This window comes from Petaurus breviceps, unplaced genomic scaffold (genome assembly GCF_028583685.1).
Source record: "Petaurus breviceps papuanus isolate PSGF00001 unplaced genomic scaffold, PetGlider_PUasm1.0 90625, whole genome shotgun sequence".
Taxonomy (NCBI): Eukaryota; Metazoa; Chordata; class Mammalia; order Diprotodontia; family Petauridae; genus Petaurus; species Petaurus breviceps.
Window position 1 is genome coordinate 5,797,636 of NW_027187289.1, and position 19,125 is coordinate 5,816,760.

The window sequence follows — 19,125 nt, forward strand, 5'->3', positions numbered from 1 at the left end:
AGAGAGAGAGAGAGAGAGAGAGAGAGAGAGAGAGAGAGAGAGAGAATGAGAGATATGTTTTATTGTTTCCGAGTAGTCCAGGACTCTAATCACTGTATAGAGGATAGTATTGAACAGTGACTCAACACTAAATATCAGAGGAGTCAGAGGAGGTGATATCATATTAGAACAAGTAATTAGTAATACGCAGTAATTGTAATAAGCATTAGTAATACATGTCCTTGTTTCCTCAGATCTTTCATGTTTAATTCCTGTGGTGAACCAGATGCTGTTCCTGTACATCTGCTTCCTCCTTTCTCCTTGGTCTCTTCACTTCTCTTCCCTCCCCCTAGGAAAAGTCCTTCTGTTCGATTTTCAAGCTAGTGACCTAAGCTGGCTGTAACCCAGGCATTCCTGTTCAAGGACCTAGTCTAAATCCTTTGAACAGTTCAACAAATTCGCCCACACTAATCATGTATCTTCAGTCATATTATTTCATTAAAGTTCATGAAGAAAAAGGGAGAAAGGGGGATAAAAATGGTTGGGGGGGCAATAGGATTCTGCTTATACTTGAGTATATTTGCTTCATTGATACCTAGTGAGATGTAGATGTACATTTTTACATGGAAATATATAATTTCCTTGTGGTTTGTGTCATCGGTAACTATAGCATTTGGCTCATGCATTCTATTATTATAAATTACAATATAAACCATGTATAATTATATTTTGTTAACAACTTCATTACTATTGTTTGTATACATATATGTTTGTAATTTTTTCAGGTTCATGAATGAAAGGCTTTGATTTTATATATTGTTCTTATTAATATGCTAATCATTGTAGTCTTTATCTTGGCTATTGTAGTTCAATAATGTCTTTTCACCAGATAAGCTGTTTTGTTATATATGTTCAAAAAGGACTGCAGCCAACTCATGATTAGTACTCATTTAGACTGACAAAATGGTGTTTTTGCTGGGCCTTTCCCTCCCATTGGCAGGCATGCTGTCTGATTAATAGGAGTCTTGCCGACAGGGATGTCCTGGACACCAACCCTGTCCTATCTCCACTTCCTACCCAACCTCCACATTATCCATCTGCTCTCACACCACCTGTCCAAGCTGTTATAGTATAGAATTTTAAATGGTCTTACAAGTAGTTTTCCCTCAGCCCTGAGCTTTTGTGGGTTTTATAAATCAATTGACAGAAGATGGAAGGAGAGGAAAGGACAGAGACCACATGTAAACAACTTTTTAAAAACTCAGATTATATGATAAAAAAGAGTTGAAAAAAGGTTGACAGACCAAAAAAAATTGCCATCACATTTATAAGAAGAAAAATTCAAATTCTAGCCAAAAGTTATACTAACATCTTCTAATAAAATCCAAAAAAGGACTAACTCAATATGTAGAATAAGTCCGGTGGGAAGGGGCAACAGTCTTGGTTGGGGGAGTTAAAAAACAGAAGAAAATCATAGAAACATGAAAGGGAAAATTAGTGAAAGGTTGCTTGAGCAGTCAGGAGATTAGGGGAAGCTAAAACCTAAAAAGTGAGGTTGACATTAATAGGATCATAGTTAAAGAGCTGGAAGGGATTTTGGCAGGCCCAAGGAAGTTGTTCAGGTCCTTGATTATACAAATAAGGAAAAACAGGCCTTGAGAGATAAATTTTAGAAGGTTATACAGGTAGTAATTGATGGGGTCAGGATTCAAACCCAAGTCCTCTGCCTCCCAATCCAGTGTCCTTTTCATTGTATCACAGTATGCTGAACTTGGACAACTCATTGGAGATAGGCCTGGCTAAATGGAATCTTTTTTCACTGGTTAATCTTCTCTTGAATATAACATATGCAAATGGAAGCAAGAGGCCACCTGGGTAGAAATGAGCACTAACCTTTGACTGCAAACTGTTTTTCCACATTATAGAATACTGTTGAGACCAGCTAAGTAAAATCCTTACTAGATCAGAATGATCTGGTCACTAGAATACGTATTATGAGTATAGCTTGAACCATTTTATTTGGTTCTAAAATCATTGCTGGTAGACACTTGCTTCAAGGGTTACTTCAAGGAACTCCATATAATAAAATGCTTCAGGAATTGTTTAATTTGGTATGTTAATTTTAAGCCCAAGGACAGAATAATTTGCATAGTTTCTGATTTTTTGTTACTTATATTTTAATATCTCAGTTACCTGAATACATGACATGAAAAGGGTATTTGGCTTGAATCATCTCCATACATGATTGCCTCTATTTTCCACTTGATTTGGGGTCTGTAGGTGAGGCCATGATGTGTTGGCACATGTTCTGTTGTCAGGAAATAAATTGCCTTAACCTAGAAAGCTATAGATATTGTTTAATAATATAACACACACATATATAGATATAGTATCATATGCATGCATATATGTACATATATTTACATATATGTCACAAATGGCTAGGATGATAATTCTGCTTTTAAAAGTTGTTTTCTTTTTTTTCCTCCTCACTGTATAAAATTCATTTTGGGTAAAGGCCATGGAAAGTGTTACTGTGGAAACTGTTACTGTGAGGCTGGTTGGCATGGAGATAAATGTGAATTCCAGTGTGACATCACCCCCTGGGAGAGCAAGAGAAGATGTACATCTCCAGATGGCAAAATCTGCAGTAACAGAGGTGTGTCATTCATGTACTCTACTACAGAGATGAAAACAAAGCCAGTAATTGCTGATGATACTTGACTATCTCCCCCCTCCCCCCATCTTTCTTTTCATGAGGAAGAATGTCTGCTTTTAAGTGATTCGAATAGATGTGATGCAAATCAACATATACTCTCTATATAATTTTCAGAGTTTTTTTTTTCCAATTTGACAAAAACAACACAAAGATAAGAAACTTCCTTTCATTATCTTAGCTTCACTGAGCAAACAGTTAACAGGGAGAATAATTTCTTTGGCCACTGTCCAGAACTGGCACAGTACAATTCAAAGGCAATTCATGGAGCTACTTCTGTTTAAATGTTGCTTGACTAACAAAGTCTTCTATAGCATGAGCATCTAATTATCCTGAGAGAATTTAGAAAATGCTCTCATCTTAATTATGGGGAGATTGAAAGCTTGAGTCAGATCCAGAATGGATGTAGACTGATTTCACTTCTAGACATCAGCAGTGAAAATGAGATCCTGAACATGACATAAATATATATAGAGAGGCATACCATGTCAAGTTAAATATTAGGTTCCTATTATATTGGTGTTATTTTAGCAAATGAAGTTAGAAAGGTCTCGAGCAAGAAATATTTCTTTATACATTATTAGAAAGGAAAGGCAAGTTATGGTAGGTGATACTCATCTAGATGGAGATTTCTGCAGGATATTGGACGAAACATTTGGGGACATCTTTGCCTATCACCACTGTCATCTCTTTCTTCTGCCTGTTGTGTATCTAGGGAGGCCTGACACACTTTACACTTCTTTTCCCTCATTATGCCATCATTAAAATGATGATATTTTATCATATAAAGTTAAGAAAGACAACAGAGCAGGAAACATCTATACACACACGCACACACGGAGAGAGAGACAGAGAGAGACAGAGACAGACAGAGAGACAGAGACAGACAGAGACAGAGAGACAGAGTACATATAAATGGATACTTTTAGAATATTGCACATTAAAGAGTAGTATGAAAAGCATTTAAGGACTGTGCAAAGCACTATGGATAAAGATAGAAAAAGTGTGGTAGTCTCTGCATTCAAGGACTTCACATTCTATTTGGAGGAGACAATATATAAAAGAGAATTTGACTGCAAAGAGGATAGAAAAGTCCAGGGTGCGTTGCAAGGTAGATGGCAAGACTCCGGTGTTCTGGATTCTTTCATGATGTAGACATAGAAGAGTAACTGTGACACATTTTTTCTGTAACAAATGAAAATGTTATCTGCACAAGGCATGAACCTTGGGAAAACACACACACACACAGAATGCTCCATTTAATATTCTGCAGAATTTTTTTTTCTTTCTGGATTTCTCCTGTGGGGGAAAAAATTCACCTTTTACTTCTATGATTAAAGACATTTTTTCTGCCTAAGTCTTTTCTTAGCTATATAATAACATATCATCGCTATATATTGATGATTCATGATGCTAGAATAACAGTGTTACTGAGTCTAACATGATCGCTGCCAGTGAGAAAGGAGAGGAGGAATTCTACTTTATGGAGAAGGGACATGAGAAATGAGAAGCACTGTCCTAGAACAGAGGATGAAAAGTTGTAGGAGACATAAAGAGCATTTTTCAGAAGAACAGGCAGGTGTCATGATGTCAACTGCATCCTCCACCCTACCTCAGCTAGGTACTTCCTGGCTTTATTATGTGCTTGGAGACCAGATATGAAGTGGGCCTCAGAGGCTGATGCACATATGAGAACTTCTCATAAACCTAGTACCTAAGAAGCATAATGAATATGAAGTAGAGTTAGCATTTGAACCCAGGACCACTGACTCCAAAGCACGTGCCCTTTATGCTGTACTTCAGATGTCCCATGACTTTAATCATTCCTTTTAACCCACATATGGCCTTGTATAATCTAAGAATGCTGGTATATGTATATACAGAATATGCACACAGGTGTTTTTATCTCTGCTCTAGAATTTAAACTAATTGTTTTACCCCTTCACATTTTTTTGTATTTATAAAACTAATAAATGAAAGAAGATGGTGAAACTTTACATGAGTTTTTCTTTACAAGAATATTTCATTTTCTTGGATTCAGTGCAGTGTTTTAACCTGTCCACTTTTTTTTGCAACTTTTTCATCCATTGTGCGGCTTTGGGCCATCTTCAAATTTGATAAATATCCTTTCTATTACTCCATGTAAGTCAGTGATAAAAGTGTTGGGTAAGTCCCTTTACTTCTGTAGACCTCAGTTTCTTTAATGATAAAATGAGAGGCTAGACTAAATGACTCCTAATGTCCCTTTCAGCTGTACATTTGTGAACCTATATAACATAATGCTATTATGTTAACCATTACCAGTCCAGGTATACATTCCTGGTGACTTTCCCCTGGAGATCTTCTTTCAATTGAATATTAAATTATTAGTGACTATTTTGGGGATTCAATAATCAACCATATTCTAAATATGATTGTATTATCATCTATCTTACATCTCTGCATCTTTTTTACAAGACCAGAATGGCATACATTATTGAATGCTTTGGTAAAGTCTAGGCAAGCTATATTGACACAATTCCCTGATCTACCAACTTAGTAGCCCTATTTTAAAAAATGAAATCAAGTTAATGTGGAATGACATGTTCTTGTTAAAATCATGCTTTTGGTGTGAATAATTCCTTCTAGAATTTTGCTGAAAAAAAAGAATTCAAGGTCAATTTTCCGTAGACTCTTTTCTGTTATTTTTCATATTTTTAATTAAATTTTATTTTTATTTTCAGTTCCAAAATCTTTTTCCTTTAGCCACTTCCCATCCATTGAGAAGGCAAAAAATATAATATCCATTATGTATTTGTAATCATGCAAAACATATTTGCACATGTTCTGAAAAATAAAACAGGAAAAAAATATGCTTCGATCTGTACACTAACAGAATAGGTCAGTTTTCTATCTGGAGGTGCACAACATTTTATATCATGTGTTCTTTGGAGTTGTGGTGCATCATTGTATTGATCTGTTACTGAGTATTTCACAATTGATTATCTTTACAATATTGCTGTTACTGTGTAGATTGTTCTCCTGGTTCAACTCACTTCACTTAGTAATAATTCATGTGAGACCTCCCAGGTTTTTTCTGAAACCATCCTCTTTATCATGTCATACAGTGTGATGGTATTACACATATATACCAGAAACTTTTCAGCCTTTCCTCAATTGATGCGTATCCTTTCAATTTCCAAAATTCTTTGCCACCACAAAAAAGCTATTATTGATACTATTATACATGAATTCTTTTCCTTTTCCTTTGACCTCTTTGATGTGTAGACCTAATAGTATTATTATCAAAGGGTAGCCATAGTTATTATTGCCCTTTGGGCATAATTCCAAACTGTTTTCCAGAATAGTTGGACTAGTTCACAACTCCACCAGTGGTACATTAGTGTATCTATTATCCCACATCCTCTCCAGCATTGATCAGTTTCCTTTTCTGCTATGTTAGCAAATCTCGTGGGTGTGAGGTGGTACTTCAGAGTTGTTTTAATTTGCATTTCTATAATTATTATGGATTTAGAGCATTTTTCATATGCCTATTGATAGCTTTGATTTCCTCCTCTGAAAATTGCCTGTTCATATCCATTGACTATCATTTGGGAAATGACTTTTGTTTTTAGAAATTTGACTAGTTCTCTTCATATTTGAGAAATGAGGATTTTATTAGAGAAACTTGCTGAAATTTTTTTCCCCAGTTTCCTGTTTTTATTCCATTTTTGGCTACATAAGATTTTTTTAAAATTTATGTAAACAAAATTATCTATTTTTACTTCTTATGGTACTCTCTTGTTCTTGTTTGGTCATGAAATCTTTCCTATCCATTGATCTGACAGATAAATTCTATGCTCCCAAAATTTGCTTATGATATCATCCTTTATGTCTAAATTTTGTACCTATTTTAAAATTTTCTTGATATATGATGTGAGATGTTGATTTATGCCTAGTTTATGCCAGATTACTTTCCAAATTTTCCAGTATTTTTTGTCTAATAGTAAGTTCTTACCCCCATAGTTCTGATCTTTGGATTTATCAAATTCTGAGCTACTCTGCTGATTTGCTTCTGTATATTGTGTACCTTATCTCTTTTATTGATAGTACTGTATTTCTTATCTAGTACTAAATTGTTTTAATGACAATAATTTTGTAATATACTTCGAGATCTGGGACTGCTAGGCCCCCTTCCTTTACATTTATTTTAATTGAATCCCTTGATAGTCTTGACCTTTTGTTATTCCTGATTAATTTTGTTAATTTTCTAGCTCTATAAAGTAATTCTTTCATAGTTTAATTGTGATGACACTTAATAAGTAAATAAATGTAGAGAATATTTTAATCTTTTGATATTGACTTGGCTTACTGTAGCAGCAAGCACCCCAGCGTCCCCAGGGTGGTGGCCAACACAGATTCTTAGATTTGCTTTTCTAGAGGAAAGCAACTCGAAATGGGTTAACAGTGTTGCTGTAATCAATCAAATATATCATTTACCTTGTTCAGGGGAAAAAGTCAGCACCCCAAACTTCAGAGTTTCCAGACAGAAGTTACAAGAAAACAGAAAAACATATCAAGCAGACAGGCCTCCAACTGTATTGACCATTACATCCATACCTAGTCAGTTACCAGAGAGGGAAACATCAACATCTGGGTTTTCAAAGCCAGGGGACTCGACAATGGCTTCCCAGACTCTCCTCTGGTCAAGTCACACAACACTTCTCAAAATAAGTCCCAAAGCAAAGCCTCACATCAGGGATTATATAGCCTTCTCCAGGCTCAGAGAATGTAACAACCCTCTTGTCCTCCTTCCCAATCACAAAGTATCTCTTGAAAAATAAGGCTCCACCACAGGTTCCAGGTGCACTTAAGCCTAGGGGCAGGAAAGATCTTAAAAATTTACATTCCTATTACACTTACCCATAAGCATTTAATATTTCTTCAAATATTTAGATCTGTCTTTGGTGATGAATGCTTTATAATTGTGTTCATATAGTTCCTGTGTGTCTTAGCAAATATACTCCCAAGTATTTTATAATGTCACTAGTTATTTTAAATGGATTTTTCTATCTCTTCCTGTTTGGTTTTGTTGTTAATATGTAGAAATGCTAATGATATGTATAGGTTTATTTTACATCCCACAGCTGTGCTAAAGTTGTTAATTGTTTTGATTGTTTTTTAGTTGTCTCTGTATGATTCTCTAAGTATGCCATCATATCATTGGCAATGAGTGATAGTTTTGTTTTTTCATTGCCTATACTTATTTTTTAATTTCTTTTTCTTGTTACATTGCTATACCTAGAATTTCTAGTAAAATATTAAATAATAATGATAATGAAGGTATCCTTGATTCACAAATCCTGATCTTACTGGAAAGGCCTCTAGCTTATCCCCATTACAGATAATGTTTGCTCCTTGGTTTCTATTCTATTCTTATAATATATATTAGAATATTTACCTTCTCTAGGTTTGAGGTTCTTCTGATCTCCATGATCTTTCACCTATCATGGAGAGGGCCAGAGCTCATAATACACATCTACCAGTTCTTTCAATATTCAGGGCTTCTTTCAGTATCCAAAGACCATCTGTAACAGGTGATTTGTCTTATCCATCCTGAATGTTAGGCATCTACCCTCTTTGATCCTTCTCTTTTCCACAATAGAGCTTAAGAACAAACAAAAAAACCTCAGCAACTTTTTTTGTTATTGTTCTTAACCATATTGAGCAGGTATTTCTGACCATGCTACACCTTTGTCTCCATTCTCTGTCACTTATCATTGCTTCTGTGTTTTTGTATTTATATTTTTATTCTTTAAATGGGCAGTGAGTTCTCTGATCATCCATGTTGGTTTCCTCAGATAACTCTTCTTCCTCCTCTTTGGAACTATTTCTCTTTGTGAGAAGACATCTGTCTTGCTCCTTGTAATCTACATATACAAAGCAACCAATTGTAAAAAATAATCAACTATTTCATTTTATTGGTTGATTTGAGTTGATCTACAATCTAATACATACCATGTTTTGTTTTCTTTTTCCCTCCACAGGAACATGTGTGTGTGGTGAATGCTCGTGCCATGATGTGGACCCAACAGGAGACTGGGGAGACATTCATGGTGATACCTGTGAATGTGATGAAAGAAATTGTAGATCAGTCTATGACAGATATTCTGATGACTTCTGTTCAGGTAAGATGCAATTGTAGTTAAATGGCTTGAATATGCTACTAATTTTTGTTTTGTAATGATGGTATTCTATTTGCTCAAGCATGGTCTTCATTTGGATTCTCACTGGAACTGGGCTAAATGCAAATTCCTCAGTAGTGGTAGTCTCTTAGGTAGCCTTTTATTAAGCACTTAGCAAAACCCTTTATGATACTAGGCTTATAGTATAAAAGTTAGTCTAATTGTTTGCTCTTTGAGAAGTCACCTAAACTTTCTGGCTCTTAATTTCCCTTGTTGTAGAAGGTGAGGATTTTACTAAGTGATGTCTAAGGTCACTTATATTTCCAGGGCACAAGTAACTTATTGCAGAGAACCAATAGTGGAAGAGATTCCTTGTTCTACTACTCACATTCATTCATCCATCCATCCATCCATCCATCCATCCATCCATCCATCCATGCATTCATTTATTCATTTACCTGTTTAGTTTTTATTTTGGTCTGTACCTTTGCTTCCATGTATATGGTAGATTCCCAATATGGAAACTTCCTTCACTGATACAGATGGGCAACGATTTTGCACTTTACACAAAATTGTTTGATGGTATTGAGAAATTAAGTGATATACCCACATCTTCCTAACTCCAAGTCAGTACAACTCTTCACTTATTCCTACCCTGCCTCTCATTTTCCTACCAGAATCTCGTTGCTACAAGGCTTAAAGTATGGGAGCCATGGACATAATGTCAGAAGTCTTACCATGAATCTTGTAACATGTTAGCATTTTACAAATCCTAGTCAGCATCCACATTTGGAGTCAGTCAAAGGGCTGCACTAGAGGACCTAGAGACTCACATATGGCCTCTGGTTGCAGGTTCCCCACTCCTGTGACTAAGTTAATGAAATCATTAGATTTTTTTTTTTTTAGAATTTTAAAAATCTGATTTGCTTTAAGCACTGCAAACCTAAGAATTACCTCTCTTCTCAGTCTTACAGTGAAGAGAGTTTATAACATAAAGGATTCGAGTTGACTCATTACATAGGAGGTGCTATATTTTCTGAAAGATATATTGATTACTTAAATGGAATTTATAATTTTTTTGTCTAGTTCTATTTTTGAACTGAGACATGCCATAAGTCTGTCTGACTAGCTGAGGTATAGTTAGGAAACTCCATTTGTCCCTTTGAAAGACTACCAGCAGAGAAACAGATAAAAGACTTGCCTTATTTAAATGTAAATATGGAGCTTCAAAGACTTTACAGGATTGCCATAGGAGGCCCTGCTGCTTAAGACTTCCCATCACAGAGCGCTCTTTTCTTTGGAGAATTCACAGTACTTTGTGGGGATTTCCTAGTTACTGTCTGAACTCCCTATTGCTAAGTGAATGTCCTTTTAAGACTTTTATTCTTTTCAGTTTGTAGCTAAATAGTTGTTGCTTCAACATTTCCCCTTGTAATTATTACAAGTTGCTTTTGGGGAGCTTATTCTTTTTAAAGAAAAGAACACTCTACAAAAAATGTGACTTTATTTAGTCAAAATATTCTCTCTCATTTTTTGTCATCAGCTCTGTCAGTTGTTTAAGAATTCACTCACTAGCTAAATTTTGGAAAGGTAGATTTGAAATCAAGGACTACATGGCAGTGTATTCCAAATCACTAACACCAACAATAATATACTATAACAACACAGATCAAAGCAACCCTCAGATTCTGCCTCATAACCAGGAAATGATCAAAGATGACAAAAGATGGGAATAGACAATATTTGAGTGTCCTAAAAAGAGAGAGATACAAATACATTCAGCTGTCAATTTGTCCAGCTGGTCTGGAAAGCAATTTACATTTATGCAATGGAAGTGACTAAAATGTGGATCCTGTGGTTGACAAAGGAATATTTTGGAGACCCTAGTTATTGAATTTGTCAGCAAAGGACCCTCACGTGTAAGGGCAGAGACTCCCCAAAGTAAGTGTTGTTGTCATTCAGTTGTTTTCAGTCATATCTGATTCTTTGTGACCCTGTTTAGGGTTTCCTTGGCAAAGATACTGGAGTGGTTTGCCATTTCCTTCTCCAGTTCATTTTATAGATGAGGAAACTGAGGCAAACAGTGTTAAGTGACTTGCTCAAGGTAACACAGCTAGTAAATGTGTGATGGTGGATTTGAATTCAGGTCCTCCTGATTCTAGGGCCTGCATTTTGTCAATTGTGCCACCTAATTTGCCCAAAGTGAGTTTAAATGAGGCTTTCATATGCATAACCCACACAGGAAGAAGCAAACTTCAGGCAAAAGGAGAGTGAGACAGGATATTTGCAAGAATTGGTTGGTTAGATAAGATACCTTGACTTGAATGATCAAGCTTATTCTTGAAATCTGGGAACCATTGAAGTTTCTCTGTTATCACACAGGAGGTTGTTGTGGAGCTGTCATAATTGTGAGGAGTGTGTCAAGAAAGTCTTTTAATTGGTGAAATAATGCTTAACAGAAGATGGAGGGAGTTGTGCTCAATTCACCAAAATGGAGGGAGTTGGGCTCAGTCCATAAGAGAGGCAACAATAATTCTGAAACATAAACCATGTAAACCAATCATATATTCCATTATTCTTTTTTTCTCCTTACTTCAACCCCTCTCCAGGATAAAAAAGGGGGAAGAAGTGAAATGAATAATAGGATATCTGTCTTTTACTTTTATTTTAGTGTTTTCTCAAAGTGTTATTGTTTGTAATGTGAAAGAGATCTGGCAATTTGATTTTAGTGGAATAAAAGCTTTATATGAATTAACATTATGATCTAGCAGCCATATACATATCTTAGATTGAATTCACAGAGACATAGTACTCCAAAGGAACAAGGCGAGAATTCTGATATATTTGATTTTGGTTGACCACATCTTTCCATTTTAGGAAGGTTATTGACATCTTAGAAATCTTTCACAGAAAGATGTCCAGGAGGGTAAAGGGACTACAGATCATGCTTTATGAAGATTGATTGATAGAACTGAGATATTCCTGGAGCATAGAGAAGAGAAGACTTGGGGAGAAAATTAAAGTTGTCTTTGAGGGATAGCACACTTTAACAAGGTTATTAATGAGCTGGAGTGCATCCAGAGTAGGGCAGTCAGGATGGTGAAAGGCTTTCAGTCCATGCTATTTAAGGATCACTTGAAATGAACTTAGGATATCAAGCCTGGAGAAAAGAAGACTCATGGGATCATAGAGAGCTCAGAGTCTATCTATATCTAGTTCAATTGCTTCATATTAATATATGAGGAAACAGATTCATGGAGACTAAAAGTTTGTCTACAGTCATGTATGTTAATATTTGGCTGAGATGGAATTTGAACCTGGGCCTTTGACTGTATTTCCATAGTGCCATGCTTCACCCCCCAAGTCCCATGAGAAGCAGGTCATTTTACATGTGAAAATTTTCTTAAAGTATTTAAATGTTAGTCAGGTGGGACTTGTTCTACATGGTCCCTAGTGAGTATACCCAGGAACAATGAGAGGAAGTTGTCAGGAAAAGCTTCCTGACACTTAGAGCTGTTCAAAAGTAGCATGTTCTACCTATTGGAGTAGTGAATCTACCTCTTTGAAGACTTAATAACCACCTGTTAAGGTCTGCTATATTGAAGACTCTTTTGGGGCTGTAGGAAGAAAAAAAAACATGATTTATCAGGCAGACCTTGCATCTAGGTCTTTTGGGATCTGAGATTAGTTCTCTTCCCAACAAACTGGTCTTACCTCTCCTTTAAAACTATGTAATATATTGTAATTTAAATACCAAACCATCACATTTCCATTTTCAAACTCATTTTGTTCTTATGCCTTTCCTGTTAAGAATATTTTTGGTCTAGTTCTCATTAGTGTTCATTTATATAATAAATATTTATTAAGCACTCATGCTTAATAAATAAACCATACTGGACATATAAAATGTAAAAAAATTTCCCAAAGCCCTTGCCCTCCAGAAGCTTTTACTCTGAGGTGGGGGGGGGGGGGGGATACAAAATATCTAAAAAAAAAAAAAAACAAAAAAAATAAAAATTAAAAGTATTAAAAATGAAAAAAAATTTCCCAAAGCCCTTGCCCTCCAGAAGCTTTTACTTGGGGGGGGGGGGGGGGCGGGAATACAATATATCTACAAATAAATAAATACAAAATAAGTAAAATGAAAAGTTTTCTGTTTGACATTTAAAATCTCTCATAATCAGATTCTAGATTATTTTTCTAAGCCGAGTTTTTTATCTTTTCATTTTTTCCTTTTTGGTCATCTTTCCTTTTTGACAATCTGCTAAGGTTGATGAAACCTTTTTCAGACTAAAAATAATACTCTCATAATCTGATTCCAATTTATCTTTCTAAGCCAGGATTCTGAATGTGTTGTTATGCCATAGTTCCCTTTAGCAATTTGGTGAAATCTACGGAACCCTTTTCAAAACCAAAAATATCCATAGGATTACAAAGGAAACCACTTGTAAGCTCATGGACCTGGCATTAAGAATTGCCCACTGAGTCTGATCATCCCTTATTCTTTAATTCCAGCCAAATCAGCATGCTTGTTCCTTAAGCATAATGAAATGTCTACAGCTTCTGTGATTTTGTACCAACTGCCACCTGTGACAAAAATGATCTCCATCTTTATTCCCACTTCCTGGAATCTCTAGCTTTCTTCAAAGAAGACCTTAGTTTCTGTGCCCCACAAGAGGCCTATCCTAATTTCCCTAGTTGTTAAGTGCTTTAACCCCATGTTCCAAAACTACATGCAGTTTTTTTCTGAATACATTTTACGTACATTTCTTTGTATATGTGGTCTTTTCCCTCAACAAATTGCAAGGTTACTGAGAGGAAAAACTGTTTCATTTTTGTCTTTAGTCTAAGCACTTGGCACAGTTCCTGGCACATAGTAGGCACTTAATAAATGCTTCTTTATGTGGTACAAGCTCTGTAGTAATTCTCATTAGGCCCAATTCATATTTTCAGAACAGATCTCAAAGCAAGATGACTGCTCCATCTCTTCAGGGTCCCAGGTAACTCACTGTGTGTTTCCCCCTTTATTCTCAGTCTGTATAATTAGTCAGTAAGACTTAACTGACCTTTAGAAATGGGCATTCACTATGATGGTATAGTTGGTACAAAATCATCTCCCTAAAATTTGGCACATATTTTATCACAGGTACATACAGAGTCTAAGACAATATGAATTTAACTTCATTACTTCTGAAAGTCCTCTTAACTGGAATTATCAAGATATTACCTTTAGGTATAGTGTGCCCTTTATGCTAAGTTCCAGGAGCCTTAAATCTGCCTTTCTTCATCCTGTTCAGTTTGTCTCACCTCCTGATACAGACACTATCTGAAGTCATTACTGTCCTAGACACGCTGTTGGATACTGATGAAAAAGGTTCTTCTTGTGATCAAGAGAAGCTACAGAGAGGGGAAGAGAAGGAGAAAACCAAGGCAGATCCAGAGGCCAGAGTGCCATCTCCCCCAGTCCCACTTCAGTCAATCAAGACATACTCTCCTGGTTGTTGACCTCATGAACTCTTATTTCATGAGTGGCCCAGACATGCTGCTCATTTCACTCCCAGCTCGACTCACTCTCTGGACTGCTTCATCTCCCCACATTGGTACCTTCCCTTTTCTTCTTCCCATACCTCTTCCCCTTCCCTGTCCTTCCATCTATCTTTTACGTTTGGTCTACCCCATTAGAGTATATGCTCCTTGAGAGGAAGGATTATTTCTTATATATGTATTTCCAGCACTTATCACATAGCCTAGTATAGTTATCTCTCATATATATTTTTAAATATACATTTTCACAGAGTTTGGGTTAAGAGCCCATGTCTAAAGGGTGGCTAGGTGGCACAGTGAATCCTGGAGTCAGGAGGACCTGAGATTAAATCTGGCCTCAGACACTTAACATTTACTACCCATGTGACCCTAAGCAAGTCACTTAACCCCAATTGCCCTGCCTTCCCCCCTCCAAAAAAAAAAAGCAAATAAAAGAACCCATTTCTAAAGTTACTTCCTGACTTTATATTTATATAAATGATTTTACAGCAATGCATTATCCCATTGACCACACTGTAATTGAATTAAGAACTTCATCGGGCATGATTTTAAAAGTGTGGCACAGTTTCAGATACAAGTTGCACAGGAATAGTTTGGTAGATGGTAGTCCAGTAATACTAAGAGGCATCCAGCATCTCTAGAGTGCTCAAAGTCCAGTGATGACAAAGGATGTTTTAGAGGCTCAGCCCATATCCAGCCAAATTATTTATTTTCCTAAAAATTATCTAGGAAGATTAACCAGTGGAATATCAGAATGAAGTTGTTCAGTCATTTCAATCTTGTCTGACTCTTTGTGACCCCATTTGGAGTTTTCTTGGCAAAGATACTGGAGTTTGCCTTTTCCTTCTTCAGCTCATTTTAAAGAAGAGGAACCTGAGCCAAAAAGGGTTAAGTGACTTCGTCAGGGTCCCACAGCTTGTGTCTGAGGTCAGATTTGAACTCAAGAAGTTGAGTCTTCCTAACTTCAGACCCAGCACTCTCTCCACTGTGCCATCTAGCTGGCTAGAATCATAGGTCAGTTCAATATCCATGTTTAGAGCATCACCTCACTAGTTTTAGTTTGGTACTAGTTCTTATCTTCACTGAAGTGAAGATGCTTTGGATACATCTTCATGGTATGCAGACAACTCTCAGGTCCCAAATTTATGCAAATAGAACATAATTCATTCCTCATCTCCACTTCTTAGAATCTTTAACTTCCTTCAAGGTTTAATTCAGGTGCTACCTCCTATGGAAAGAATTTCTTGATTTCTTTAGTACAAGTAAATTCAGTAAATAAAGTGTCAAAATATGGGGAGGTTACTTAGTCCATTAATCAAATCACTCCATTTCACCCACTTCAAATAACTGACAAGTTCTTTTTCTCCAATACCTTTGTTAGGATATACCTTGGTTTAGTCAATCAATCATAGGTGTGAAATAAGACTAAAAGGCTAAGACTCTGCCTTGCTTCAATACCCTCCCCCACACCCCACCTTCCTCTTTAAGCAAATAACACTGTGGATTTTGGGAGGGTGAAAGGATTTGTATTTTTCATCAGTGTCCTAGCAGTGTGACCAGGACAGCAATGGCTAGAGGCAACGTCTGTATCAGGTGGTAAGGCCAGATTTCTTGCCTATAAATCCAGAAATCTTCCCACTATATCATATTGCCTCTTACAAATTATCTACTTCTACCCTTTCATTTTAGGAAACTAAACATAGAGATTAGGTGACTTGCCTATGATTATATAATGGCAGAACCTCTTAGTTCTATCAATGTTCTACATAGTTCCAGAAATCATGTGACCAAGATGTGTTACTTCCAATACAGTGCCTTGGTTATTAATTTATGTCTTCTCTTGACCAATGCTTTAATGTTCTCAATCTATCTTGTTTTCTCCAATATAGTTCCTGTGCTTTTGTCATGGATTGGTATAAAACCAGTTTTGCATGTTTGAAAAGTTAACACTGAAGTAGTATACATTTTTGAATCTTTACTGTAGTGTGATTTCATGGAAAGAATGCTAATGTTAGAATTCAAAGGCCTCAAGTTCAGATCCTGGTTCTACTTCTATCTATGTGACCTTTGATCCATTTATCCTCTTTGGGCCTCATTTTACTTAGATGATGGATAAAGTAATTGTTCTCAAAAATACATGACACATGTAAAGGGAATGTGAAGTCATTTTAGAGTATATGGATCAGGAAAGGCCTCATGAAGGTGATGGCATTTCAGATGAACTTTTAAGGAAGCTAGAGATACAAATTACATGCTAATACTTTACTACTAATAATTCTTTTTTTTGTTTGTTTTTTGGAGGGCAATTGGGGTTAAGTGACTTGCCCAAGGTCACACGGCTAATTTTTGTGGTGTCTGAGCTGGATTTGAACTCGGGTCCTCCTGATTCTCCGGTGCTCTATTCACTGCACCACCTAGCTGCCCCATCTACTAATAATTCTTAATGACAGTGTCAGAGGCTGATGAGAAGATACCTTAAATGTGCTGCTTGAAAATATCAAAATTAATATTACCTCTAATTTCTATAGTATGAGTTTAACTGATTTTGTACTGGACTAATATTCTAATTGAGTCAGCTTTTACTCTGAGTTTGTTTATAGTTACAAGTTAACTTGTTATCATCACCAAAAGGTATATTGTTCATCTTTGGCTGTCCTTGAGGGTCTTATTTCACTGATAGACCCTTCGAGGCATTAGGGAGTCTGCTGATTCAGGTCTTAACAAGGTCTGCAAGATGTTGACAGGACCCATAAAACAATTGACATTACTTAATTGTCAGAGAGAAGTAGTCACTAGCCCCAAGCAGATGTGCTACACTGCTTTCTTTAAAATAGCTAATCATTCTGTGCCTTCCCCCAGGATGCTACCTACCCTGTAAACAAATGTATTATCTTGCCCACCTCCCCAATTCTGTACTCCCCCAAATTATATTAAGGCTGGTGAGCCCTACCTCAGGGTATTTGGTAATTGAGAGAGTCCATTGACCACTTTGTTAGTTATTGATAGCCTAGCTAATAAATTGATCATGCTAAGATCTTAGTCTCTCAGTTTACCTTAAATTTGAAACCTAATACTGCCTGAGGGTTAACTGCTACATGCCCTCATGTTTGTTCAGTCTGTGTGTCTCCATTCTTTTTTTTTTTTAAGCAATCGGGGTTAAGTAACTTGCTCAAGGTTACAGGGCCAGTTATTTCTGGGTGTGGTGCTAAGTATCTGAGCCCGGATTTGATCCCCAGGTCATCCTGACACTGGAGCCAGTGCTCTTACTTGCTGAGCCACCTGGCTGCCCCTAAGCAATTGAGGTTAAGTAACTCGCTCAAGGTTACATGGCCAGGTGTTTCTGGGTGGGTAATAAGTGTCTGAGCCTGGATTCAATCCACATGTCATCTCAACATTGGAGCCGGTGCTCTTACTCACTGTGCTACCTGGCCGCCCCGTGTGTCTCCATTCTTGATAGTTATCTACTGTTGATCCTGATTGCATACTGGGGCATGACTTTAGTAAAGTGTATCTGAATTTACTGACTTTTTGTTAGGCATCTATATCCCATCTCTGAGGACGTGGAGCTGCAGGCAATTAAATTCAGCAAATGTTTATTAAATGCCTATTACATGCAAAGAATCTTGCTAGGCCCAGTGAATTCAAAGACAAAAACAAAACAATCCCTGTCCTCAAGGAGTTTACAATCTCTTCTCTATGATCTGAATTAGAAAAAAGATAAAATGTATTAGAGAAGTCAAATGGAGGGATATGAGGAATCCCAGTATATAGCTATCTTTTGTAACTGGAAGGACCAAGGAAAGACAATGGAAAGGAGAGCAACCAGGTTCTCCTTAAAGAAGGAATAAGATTTCAAAGACAATGAGGGAAAAATGATTCAAGTTATGGGGATGACTTCACATGGAGTAGGTAGAAACAAAGACAAAATGGAGTAAGAGTGAAAAGTTCAGATTGCATGAAGAGATGTCCCATGAAATAAATATTGAACAAAGACTAGAGTTAGTGAATTTTCTTGAATGCCAGGCTAAAGTTTTTCTTTTTCATTCATTAGGAAGCAGGGAATCACTAAAAAAAATCTTTGAGCATGAGAGTGCCCATAAATCTATGTATTAGGAAGATTACTTTGTAGGACTGATTAAAAAGTAAAGAAATGGGAGACAGGGAAACTATTTAGGAAGTTATTGTAATTGTCCAGGGGAAAGGTAATAGGAGACTAAGCAATAATTATAGTGGTGTCATTAGACTGCTCAAGAAGCTTTGAGTAGCTTTCTTTTGCCTCTAGAATAAAATACAAATTTCTCCCATTGGCATGGAAATCCTTCACTTTTTTATCTCAAACACTAGATTGATTGCCCATTAATCCCTCTTACGAAATCTATGTTCCTGCCAAACTAACCTACTTACTATTCTTCTTATGCAATATTCTGTCTCTTACCTCCCTGCCTTGGAATAGGCAGACCCCATGCCTAGAATGCTCTCCTTCCTTACTTCTTCCTTTAAAGGATAGCTCAGGTGCCACCTCCAGTCTTTACTCATCCCCTACAGCCTATGTGTTCATATCCCCATTTCCCCAGCACTCATCAGCAACATTTTTGCATACTTGATATATTCTGTATAGGCTTAACTGTGTGCATATTTTTTCCTCCTAGTAGATTGTAAACTATTTGAGACAAGATTCCTTCCTTCCTTCCTTCCTTCCTTCCTTCCTTCCTTCCTTCCTTC

At 36.6% G+C, this 19,125-nt stretch overlaps 1 protein-coding gene across 1 annotated transcript in view; it reads left to right on the plus strand.

Moving 5' to 3' along the window:
- ITGBL1 (integrin subunit beta like 1) overlaps window positions 1-19,125 on the plus strand; it is a 385,210-nt gene that overhangs the window by 186,033 nt on the left and 180,052 nt on the right. Inside the window, exons 5-6 of the mRNA XM_069064205.1 lie at window positions 2,498-2,638; window positions 8,722-8,862. Coding sequence (XP_068920306.1) covers window positions 2,498-2,638; window positions 8,722-8,862 — 282 coding nt within the window. The remainder of the gene's footprint in view (window positions 1-2,497; window positions 2,639-8,721; window positions 8,863-19,125) is intronic.